This window comes from Monomorium pharaonis, chromosome 4 (assembly GCF_013373865.1).
Source record: "Monomorium pharaonis isolate MP-MQ-018 chromosome 4, ASM1337386v2, whole genome shotgun sequence".
In the NCBI taxonomy this organism is placed as follows: Eukaryota; Metazoa; Arthropoda; class Insecta; order Hymenoptera; family Formicidae; genus Monomorium; species Monomorium pharaonis.
The window spans coordinates 23,014,859-23,027,377 of NC_050470.1; the positions used below are offsets into that span (position 1 = coordinate 23,014,859).

Sequence of the window (12,519 nt, forward strand, 5' to 3'; positions counted from 1 at the left end):
AATTTAAGCTAAGTTATTGAAGCCAAAATAACGTTTTATAAAAGTGTAATAAATTATAAAATTTGTAAGACAATAATAATTATAAAAACGGGAAAAAATGTAAAATCTGGAAACAAATACTATTGCTCTAATAAGGAAACTATTTTTAATTTTTTAATAACATTTCTTATTAATCAATTGTAACATGTGATTAATTGTATTCTCTAAAACATATAATGCCCTTTTCCTTCTTAATTGCAACTTTTAAAAATTATCTCTAAATTAATTGCAGTGAATATCTTCAATGGAGATGCATTATACAAAATAAGGAATTCTGATTATTGTCTTGTTAAAACTTTTAAAAAGCCCATTTTTAGATAATGGAGACTAAGTAAATTATTCATATCGATCGAATAAGTCCCACGCAAATCAATAGCATTGATATTGTCATTCTGTCTTTCCGATTATTATCGCTTTGCATCCAACGCGAATACTCTCGTATCAACCTTGAACCTTGAGGTACCTTTCAGTATTGATTTAAACTTTAACATTTTTATGATTCTAACAAAATTGGCCAAGTGACTTATTCAACCTTGAACGAATGAGCACAAATGAGTTTTAAATTGGGAAACATTTTCTCTTTTACTGTTTCCTCTAATCTCATCAAGATTTTTTGTTTCAACATCCAGTCTTCAAATTTAATTTTAAAATTTACTAATGTGTATCGTGATATTTTGTTTTACTTTATAAAAGATAAAATTTATTGTAATTATTTTATATTGTTAATAATTTCCGTTTATCATAGTATTTGTCTGTGGTTTTCAGTTATTTCTAATTTAAGAAAAAGTAACTTTTTATAATAACACACACTATATTCTTCGTAAAATAATACACACAAACTTTTGAATAAACATTTTATAATAAAGATAAATAAAATGCTGGGATATTAATTAAGGTCACGTAAAGTCCGTCTCAACATTCAAGAATCAAAATGTCAAAATTTTTAATCATCTAATTATTGTGCCTATTAAATAATTTCAATAACAATCATATTTTTTCTTAATCACATATATACTTGCAACAATACTAATTAACAAATAATGATGATTATCTTCCAAAAATCTTTTGTCTTTATTGGAATTCCGTAATAAAAAATTGTTCGCATCTAATATAGATTCATCTAGAAGCCACGATCAATATTAGGGACTTAAATACTGAACGACGCCTTTCTAAGCATGACCCTGGTTACGAAACAACACGCCGTGGAATCTCAACTTTCATTTTCTACAGTCGCACCTCCTTCCTTTATGTACAGAAGACATGCCTCGCACATGTGCTTCTGCACGTGACACCGTGTGTGCACGCGGCTGCACGTGTGTGCACGCGTGGTCCAAGCAAGTGCATAAAGCCTGCATTGCAATCGTTGCGGCTGGCGTGTAACCGAGAGCCTGTTTATGCGACAAGTTCGCATTTAAGGCCGACAATGCACCGGAAAAGTAATCTTAAATTCTACGAGTGTAAGTTTTCTAAAAAAAAGGCACTTTATCTTGCCATACAAGTTTCTTTGCAGATTTTTTTATATAAATGCTACTAATGCTTTTCTTCTTGAGAGCTATTTCAAATATTTTATCCGTTATTTTAAAAGAAATTTTGTTATAAGATAATACTTTGTTTACTATTCTTAGAAAATAAAATTTTGTTTATTTTAATAAGTATAAAATTTTTGTATTAAATTTATATAGATAAGAAACAATAGGCTATTTTATCTATTTAATCTATTTAATCTGCGACATCACGATCTGACGTCAATGCAAATTTTGTAAAGTCGGAAAGTCCGATGCATCTTTTTAGGTGTATCGAATATATTTTAAAGATAAGTGGGATGTCTGTAAAAAATTTATGACACTCTAGACAAAAAGAATTCGTGTCGCACGTTTATTTTATGTTTGAAAAAAACGACGTTCCCGTGGTTTTTACATTTTTTTCACCCTCAAATTTTATTTGAGATCTTGTTGACTTAATCCTGATAACGTGACCGAGGCCTACATTCCTAGGACGTGTGTTCACTCGGCAAAACACATTGCGAAAGAATCCCGCGGGCCCTCTTGTCTCGCTGAAAACGATCGATCACGTGGCGGCATTAGTGCCAAATAATGAAAATTCAGGAGACACCAGATTGTTAAAGTATTCTATCATTTCACAAACTTTATTCGAGACTTGAGAGAGTAATTTTTTAAATTTCTTTCGAGGATAATGACGCTATTAAAATCGACTTACAGAAAGGGTGACGTAGAATGTAGAAAGTTATATTACGAAAGGACATAAAAGTTAAATCTTGCTAGTGATTAAGAATTAATTTGTAATGGACAGTTCTAGAGACTCTAAACTTGCACAAACTAAATCTTTTTAATCAATTAAAAATTGTAAAAAATGTTTTAATGAAGATTATAAATTATTATTATAAAATTACATTATAAATCAATCAATTTTGGTTTTTTAATTACTGAAAATGAATAAAATGTATTTTTTTTTAATTGGAATGGTGATAATAAAGCATAATGTGAATATGCATATTTAAGAAAATAAAAATTCTAATTGTACACATGATTAATATGCATTTATTAAAATGCATGATATAAATAATATTATTGTAAACAATATTAATTGCTAATATACTGTACGATTTAATACTACGTAATACCGTCTGAATATAAACTTGACGCCAGAAGCTGGATTCGCGCTGCAATTTATATGCAGCTCTGATTATTAATCCCTGCGGTTGCAACATAGTCATAATATTAGTAGTTCCGTCATATAGTAACTTTGCATTTTGATAGTTAATATGATCTTAACGCGTCAACAACTTGTAACTTCGATATTCGCATTCGCATATTGCTTATCCTAGTGGCGTATCTGCAATTGTTAAGTAGCTTCTCTCCGGTTGACGTATCCAATCAGCGTCTTTTGCTATTGAAGCGTACACCTCGCACGAACGATTTACCATTATCCCTAGTAGCGTGATTTATTCCTCGACTGGTGCCTTTTTCGATCGAAAGTACAGAAATAGGATTCTCAATGGCACGGTGTCGCGCAGATGTCGTGGAATAATCTCGGTGCAAATCTCCTCTCATGAATAATTCGTCGAGACGTCGAGCCCCGCGTATATTTCCTGTCAATCCTCGTAGATTTCGATGATGTTATATCCGCTCGTACGCGATACGAAACGTGATCGGCGCCGATCGCATGTGTAAACGTCGCTCGGTGACGCTGTTTTTCGATTGGGGCGATACCCTGATTGCGGCGACGATGGGCTCCCGAAGGATGGTGAATTGCACTCTACGGATTAGAGATCGAAGCACTTGATTTACACGGTAGATTTATTGCGACTTGGAAATTTCCAATCTCGATTGCCATCGTGAGTACGCTTTAATGCAACCTTATATTTGATGATTATTGAGATTGATAGATAATTGTTTCGGGTAATTGAATCTTCAAAAGATAAAACAATCGTATTGTTGGAATGTATGAATGAAGAAAATATTTAACACTTAATGGAATCATATAGAAAAAAAACTATGACTGATGAAAGTTTTAATTAAATTTTAATTATAAATGTTCTTTAATTTCCGTCCGTTGTGCAAAATGACATTTTAAACTTTGAACGTTTAACTACGAAATTGACATTTTTTTAGAACAATGCCTATGCGATATTGACTATCGTAATTTTACTTTTTAATTCACAAGAATAAAAAAACTAAACATATTGCAGAGAGGAAGTGAGAGAGTGAAAAAGAAAGAATCTGCGTCGTAGGAATATTTCCGTATTCCAGTGAGTTTCCATCGCAAGAAACAGCCTGCCATTTCTTTTATGACGAAGAAATTATGACTCTGCTGTGACAAGAATTCAGTCCGGTAGGATCTCTCCGCTTTCTGTCATTTCAGCCGGAAGGAATTTACAACGCCAACCAGTGTGGCTGACAAAGATGGTGACAATGACGCTGTTGCAGCTTTGTAATAATCGAGTTAAAAATACCGTTCATGCACTGGATGATTCATAAAGTACATATTTTATGGTTTTTGCGTTAAGAGATAATACTGTACTGTGATAATTTTGTGTCTGACATTTAATTAGAACTTATAACTGTGCATGACATGAAAGAGGAATTCGCAATATAGATTATAATAATTTAAAATAGAAAGTTTTTGATTGAAAAATTAGAAAAATAAAGAAGATAATTTTTTATAAATTAATACTTGTTTTATGAAAATTATTGTTTTTATTCGTATATTTTTTCTTAACGCAAAAATGCAAAATAAATTTTAATTTATCAGAGAAATTTAAAATTCAAAGGTATACAACGTGAATTTTTATACTGTATTTTTATTCAGAATAAGAGATAGGTCACGTATCATATTGGGGATCGAGATAAATTATATGGCAACGTATACGTGATGCAATATATGCCATTTAATGCCGTCACGTTTGTTGAAAGAAACCAAAGGGTGTTATCTTTGAATCTATATTTAAACGAGAAAATATTTCTGATTGTTTCATTCCAGAAGAAATTAATTTTTCATATTTAATTCTATTAAAATAGATTTACGATTAACGTGAAAAACGGTTAACCTGTAAAATTCTTTCTTCCCAATGACCAGGAAAATCCACTTTAGATCGGGATTCTGCGGAGTCCTCAAACGTGATATCTCGAACGCTTTTACTCGTGTGATACATGTGATACTTATCGAAGATCTCGAAAGTAAGAGCAAGGAAGGAAGAAGCTCTTCTCGCGTTTGGGGAGACGTTATTATCGCTGTTTAGCGTTAGAGACTGTTCACGGGGCTGTAAGATAATGCTACTAAATGCACTCATGCCACTGAAAGGTAGTATAATATGTCATAACTGCGCGCTACAAATTCTTCCAAGGTAATGTGATGGTAGCGTTAGCGTTTGCGAGCTCCGTGAACGGCGTGAACAGCGTAAATTGCACATCACTTCGCTGTACGTCACTACACATTTGCACGGTACATCGTGTTTATTATTATTTAAAAACTTTACATGTACGTAAATTCTGTGGAAATACAGTTTCCACGGGATACGGAAACTGGCTGCAGGACATACATTAAATCTAACGGACTTATAACCAGACTCGAAAAAGCTGCGAAAATAGCAGAAAACAAAACAATATAATAATTAATGTAATAATAATATTAATGTAATATTAAGTTAATAATAATATTAATGTAACTCTACACTAATACTATTTATAGGGTTTGCTATTGCTATCATTAGGATCATACTATTGATTTCACGAACAGTGTTAATAACGTTTGCGTTTAACGTTGCGCTAATAGCGACTTCGCAGAGCTGAGACCAACAAATATTGCCAAAAACGACGTCTGTTCACGTCATGCATATTTTGGGGCGTGCCGGTTGGACGGGTTGAGAAATTTAATTTACAATTCAGTGAAAGGAGACCCGTTCGTATCAAGAAAATGAAATTAAATCGACGAATCTTCTTCTGAAGGTATCAACTCGCAACGTTTCTCAAGTTTTAATTAATTTGTCTGACTGCATTATTTCAATTATCTGTGATTATTTATCCATGTAATATGACGGAAATAAAAAGTTAAGATGAGCTTTATAAGCAAAGAATTGTTTCGTGAAATTATGTAAACCTTATTTAAATAAAATATATTCAGAGAGGATTACCTATTATTCTTACGTGAGCAAGATTTATAATAAATGTAAAATGCATTTTTCAAATTCAGCTTCTAATTAATATTATATGTTGCGATCAAAAATTAAAGTAATATTAATTTAATTATAAAACAAAATATGTATTTTACTATTTTGCTTTTATTTTTTTATATTTTCTCGAGAATTAATTTGCTAAAGTTTTTTAATTGAACACTTTTAAATTAAATAATTATCATTTTTTGGCTTAAAAAAATTAATAAAATATATATTTGTTGTCCAAAAACACACAATATATTCCGGAATTATCGTATGATGTGTAATTAAAAATTTATAACGATGGCAAGATTAATCATCTCAAGTTACATAGAAAATGCATACATATGCAAAAATTATCAAAATATTAATGTCTTCAAAATCAATGCATATAAATTACAAAGAAATCTTCTCGTGGGTGTTTGGAATGTCAGGATTTCAATTGGCAAATTCTGGCGGCCTTCATTGACGACACATGCCTTTCTCGAGCATGTAGACTAAAATATACTGATCGAGGGTGTTTGTCTCGCGTTCGAATGAGTAACGATGGAATACATGCGAAGGTCGGCCAGTATGGAATTCAATTGAAAAGTTGAATGTTAGGGCTTGCCTGTGCGCAATTCATTGTTGTTTTGGAAGATTGTCCAGCGAGGTTCCGGTACGGAATTCTCGTACGCTGATAAAAGTACTCGAAAAGTAAAACATAATTGAATTACAATCTATCTTACAATATCTTTTGAAAATTAAAACAAATATAAATAATATCTTTTGATCTTTCCCCGACGTTGAACATGGCAAAATTGGAGCACGTTCGCTAATGAATGTACATACACACATGCAAATATTATGCGCATATGTAAAAAAATAATTCATAAGGAAAAAGTAGAATTATTAATATAATAATACTGAATGTAACAGAAATGCAAGAATGTTCTTTCCTTATCGCACACTAAAATTTATATTTATAAAAATATAATTATTACTAATTGGTTTTACATTCATTGTTGTAATAATTTGATTGAAAATAACGATTAAAGGAACATTAAAACTGGAAGACGAAAACAGTGTGTAATTTTGATTTTTACGTATAAATATTTTACAAAATTTAATTCTGTGCTTTTATCATTTTTTATGGGAAAGTACAATGATATTTGCGTGTGTACACTTTTTTGTTTGCAACTCTCTGATCGACATACTCTGTTAAACACAGACATATACGTGTGATATGTGTATATGCATGGATGCGGAAAGAAGGTGCATCGGTGTTGATATGTGGGAAATGGAGGAGAGTTAAGCTTAGTATACATTTTGCACAATGCATAATTGACGATGCACTTGGGCACCTAGCAACGAACAGTATGTTATATAGCGTACATCCAACAAACCAAGTTAATAATTTGCAAGAGAATCTGCTTGTTGACTGAAAATGTAGAATTTTTGTCTCGTTCTTTGTTTCCTTAAGTTCTGGCATAAATTTTCATCAGCCGGTATAAATTCAACTAAATTTTCACAAAAAAAGTAATAGGAAAAATATGTTCTGGACATTTTATTTTAATACAGGTTCATTTTCTTAGCTTTTTAATCTGTTTATAGAGAAGTGTGTTTATAACACAATGCTTTTATTTGTAATTTTATACATGTCTTTAATTTTTTCTAAAATACGGTTTGTAATTTTTAATTAGCAATATTGCATCTTTAGTCTTTGTTCTTGAAGTACTTTGAAAAGCATTAATTAACTGTAGCTGAGTAACATGCATTAACGTACAAATAAAAATACCTAAATGATAATAATTAAGATAATAATGTTGGAATATTCCAATTATTAAAATTAGATTTTAATCGTCCTTCTCTCTCCCTCTCTCTCCCTCTCTCTCCCCCTCTCTCTTTCTCTAGCAAAAGAATTATTGCTAAAAACTTTACGTCTAAAATGTATCTTTACCTTTCACCAACACAGTAGACGTTATCCGGCGGTATCTGATCTCGACCCGAATTCACGATGGCGACCCTATAGCCAGATTTCATCAAGCTCACACATACCAATACGCGACCGCATTGTACATACACAAGGACAGGATTTACAGTAAAAGAGAACTTGGCTCCTCGGTCGAATCGCGTGACATTCTACCATATAACCGGTGCGCCGTAACTCTTTTCCGCGATTCTCGAGAAATTCGCGGGTACACGTGGTCGAACGACATTCTCCAGCTGGCTGCTGGAGGCCCAGCATCGTCGATCTCTCGATCTCGTACGCGCGCGCGCGCGCGCGCTCGCATCAAGGACGCCGATCGATCGACCGGGATTACATGAGGTCTTGTCTTCAGACGAGAAGATTCGGTGGATCGAACACAACCGTTAGACTTTAGAGCAATTTCGCGGTGACGACATCCAAGACGACATGGCCACGAGGATACGTTTACTCCTGTTGTCGGTCCTCTTCGTGGGATCGTTGTACGCCGTGCCCGGAAAATTCAGCGGTATGTGTGGACTTGTTTTTCTCGATTGGCCCCCGGTGTTGTTACGGCTACGCCGAGTGGACACGGTGGAGTGGTGTGTTGTGGATATGACGCGGTGTGATCTGGTTTCGACGGCTTGTCGATGATTTCGGCGAGTGGTTCCGCGCCGTAATTGTAATCCTGGGGATGAATCGATCCCTTCGTGATTCAACGATGAGAATTCACGTTTTGCCTCGCGCTGAAACGTCTAAACGTGGGTATGGCAAAATGTATTTATGTCACGTATTCAGCGTTACGAGCTGCCGCTGTCCGATCAAGATTCATTATATTACTTGCTATGATATATGCAAAAAAATGAAGATTATGTGCTACGAAGCTTTGCATAACTTTACATAATACTGTAACACGTAATCTCCATATTTTAAAAATATGAATTTAGATTGGTTTAGAAACGGACACACGATCTTGCGTGTTTCGAATAAGATAACAATATATTCAATGTCGCTTCTTCACTTTTCTCACCTTAAATTATCTAATGCAATCTGACAATTAGAATTAAACGCACGTACTCTCACTGAAGCACTCGTTTATCATAACGGTGTTATTAAATTACGTAAATCACTTAACGATGTCGTCGTTATTGTAATGTTGCTGTAGTTTTTATTATGTAATTACAAATGTATACTACCAAACTTTTAGCCCGAAGCCGTGGTTACACTGTCATTACGTCTACATTTCGTCAGACTAAACCATGCTCATATCCGGCACAATTAACATTTTTTTAACTTTTTCTTTGGCACTTTCACCGATTCTAGAACTCATTCCTTCCGCTACTTTCGTAGCACTTTCGCTTAATCTGAAATAATTTACGTCTATCGTTACTATATTTGTTTTATGTGAAATATTGATTGTGTTTAAATCGAAGGTGCTAATTATTTTTATTAATTTTACGCAACACAGTTATCCACGATTTTAAATCAGAACGGCAATAAAACGAGAACTATGTAATATATATAACACAAATGCATAAGTAAGAGATAAATCATCTAACTTTAACGATCTGGAATAATTTTTCTAACTTTTACCGCAAATTGAAACTGTTAAATATTCATTACGTGGCTTCAGATAGTGCATAACATGAATAACATCAACATTCTTCAAAATCATAAAATAATTTTGTAATACTCGTATGCTTTTAATATTCGTATTTTATTTTTATATAAAATATATTTTTGTAATCATAATTTTTATATAAAATTTTATACGCTATTTTTGTTTCATTTAAAAGATTAATAAAACAAAAAGTAGATTTTGTTGACGAAACAACTTGACTAGGAAATAGAGTTTGGAAACGTATACCATTGTCAGATATGACTTTCTTGATTAAATTTTTATGCTTCTGAATTTCGAAAGAGAGACCTCTTTGCCTTCGCAGAACTTGATTCGATTCTATAGCAGAGATCTTTCTGCTGTGTGACCGTGATCACAGTAAGTTTACTAACCTTGGAAGCATAGTCATCGATCAAGTACATGCCCCCAAGGAATATTCTTTTCCTTCAACCTTTCGTCCACTTATACCTCGTAAATAACGCTACGTGATAGTAACGCACTTATACACACGATCTTTTATCAGTATATCACGTATTTGTTTGCTTTATTATTAATATATTGTCGTCGCGAATTAATTAATCTTACGTATTTTGTGAAATTTGGCGAGGTCTATTCGCGCCGCCGCGGTAACGTGCGCCCGTTTCATACGAATGTTCCCGCTATGGAATTTACGGTGCGGCAATTAAGGAGTTAGTACAATGACGTTATTCTATCGAATTTCATAATCTTACGTGCCGGTGGTTCGCCTCGCGTTACGCTCAGCCGCCGGTGGTCCGTTGCACTGCAATGCACACGATTTACTTCACGGAGCGGAAGTACAGCACGACACGAGATACTCTCTCCGTTCGCTCTATACGAGGCGTTGCACTTGTACGGGAGCTCGGTATGCCGTTCTTTCTGTCTCCCTCACCTTCTATACCGCAATATTCTTCCCGCGAATGTTTCCTCCTCTACCAACTTCCAGACTAACGACGCATATCCTGGAGCCTTATCTCACACGAAAGACTTGAGAGTTGCCACACGCCCGTCACGCTTGAAAAGACTAATTTCCCAATGAGTCTAAGCAGAAGTCAGTAGTACGATGAGAATCTTATAATTTTTTATATTGTTTGTAAGCTCGAAAGTGAACATGTGTATATAATTTTTTCTAAAAATCGTATTTGCGATTAAAATGTATAATAACCATATTCAAGATATAGAAACATGTTTTTGAAAAAAATATTTAGAAGAGAATACTGGTATATCATTTTGTTTTTGGATATTTTTTGAACGAAGATTTCTAAAAAATAATTTAAAATAAACTGAAAAGTGTCTTCTATCAAATAATTTTTATACTGGTTTATATTTTGTAATAATTATTGTTTTTGCAATCAAAAATGAACTGAAAAATTGAGACTAAAACTGGCATAGTAAGTTTTATTTCTTTTTTTTTAAGTCATTTGTACAGAGTATTTAGAAATTGATGTATACGAGGATTCTTGGAAGCCTTTCACTTTGATGTAATTTTTTTGTCGATTAAACAAATAGGTATCTTAAGTTGTTTCACAAGACGCAACATGTAGCGAAACTATATGTAAATGTTATAATTAGGTCCATTTTTAATAGATTTTACATAGAAAAAAATTATAAATGTATGAAGTATGGATTTTAATTTTTTTATTAATCTAACCAGATCAGATTTTTACAATATTAGTAGTAATATTTATTTTCCAAGAAGTAAAGGGGCCGCTTTAGGAAGTCTGTTGAAAACATTGCCTTTCTCTACAATATTTTATACGGATACACGGATAAACTTTTTCTAAGGACATTATTTTGTTTGCAAGAAGTTTGAATAAAGTTCATGTAACATTGATAAAACGTGAAATACGAAAGTTTTTGTGAATCTATTGCAAAAGATATTATGTACTTTATATCACTTTTAATTTAAAAGAATTTGTGCTTATTTAAAATAAATACCTTGACTTGTATCATTAAGAATTTTTTTATATAAAGTTTTATGCTACGCTTTACATTACAAAAGAAACATTTTTAATTATTGTTAGGCTCGTTAAAGAAAGATTTATTCAACCCTTTTTTCCCTTGGGTCTTACAGCAATGTTTGCAATTTGTTGGAACTTATGCTAATGATTTATATATTTATCGTAGCATTTTATCTCACGAAAGGCTCGCGTTCTTTATTCGAACTTTGTCACTTAAAGGAATTTAATTTTTAATGCGCAAAGTTGTCGCAGTTAAAAGCAACATTCCGTTTTCGTTAAAAAATTATTGAAATGGCTTAAGATGGAATTACGTTTACTTAGTTGTTTTAATACATAGTTAATCTATTTTTTTATATATGACTTATATTTTCTTATCTGCTTGAACAATTAAAAATTTTTACAGCTAATATTTATTTGTTTGAGTTTTTAAAGTTTTAAAATAATAACGTATACAAAATTATCTCTTTTTAATAAAATAATAGTATATGTATTTGCACACGTAAAGAACGTCGTTAAAATAAACGCCAGATTATCAAAATAATATTAAAGCAAACTGTGTGACAGTTATTTTCTCAAGAAGAAATATAATAACAGAGCCTATTGGGCCTCTGAAAAATCCTAAAAAGTAAATTCCAATGCAGTTCGTAGCTTTATCTGCCGTCAATTACATTACTCGAGACGCTGTTAACGGAGCCAGTGCCGTTGGACGTTCAAACGAGGCTTTTTGTTTTATCGCACTGGAATTCCAGATGGTGAGAGTATTACGCGGCGCTTGCACAAGTGTACGTGCTCCTGATTGCGGTTTCAAGAGGAAAGCCCGATCTTTGCTGCAATGCCGCCGGACGCATCGGTGTGCTTGGTTTGTGGTCGACCACGGTAAAACAAAACCAAAATTAGATAACGCCATCCGACTGTATTGAACAGACCACTGTGAAATCGTCACACCTTGCCACTTGTGAAAATGCAAATTGCTGCGAACATCAAAATATATAGATGCAGATGAGGTGAAACTTTGACAACGTTATGTACTTCGGTAACAATTTTGCTGATGTTTTAATAAATCTTGGAATTATTTAGAAACAAAATCGGTAACGTTATTTCAATAAATTTCTATTAATTTTTAGATTTTTGTTTCTAATCACAATACTTCAAATAATGTTGAATTACGAATTACAAATAAATTAAAAATAAAATAATCGGTAATGTAAAATGCAATTAAATATTATAATTTATTAAAGGAAATATATTCTATATTTTACTTATAATA

The 12,519-nt window shown here is 32.8% G+C and overlaps 1 protein-coding gene across 7 annotated transcripts in view; it reads left to right on the forward strand.

Annotated features, from left to right (window-relative positions):
* The window catches only part of LOC105837286 (C-type lectin 37Db), a 109,224-nt gene that overhangs the window by 73,304 nt on the left and 23,401 nt on the right, over positions 1–12,519 (forward strand). Inside the window, exon 1 of one of the 7 annotated variants that reach the window (XM_028189295.2) lies at positions 5,897–8,184. The exons of the other annotated variants lie outside the window; for them this stretch is intronic. Coding sequence (XP_028045096.1) covers positions 8,106–8,184 — 79 coding nt within the window. The 5' untranslated portion in view covers positions 5,897–8,105. Of the gene's footprint in view, positions 1–5,896; positions 8,185–12,519 lie in introns of those variants that run through there. 7 annotated transcript variants of the gene reach the window in all.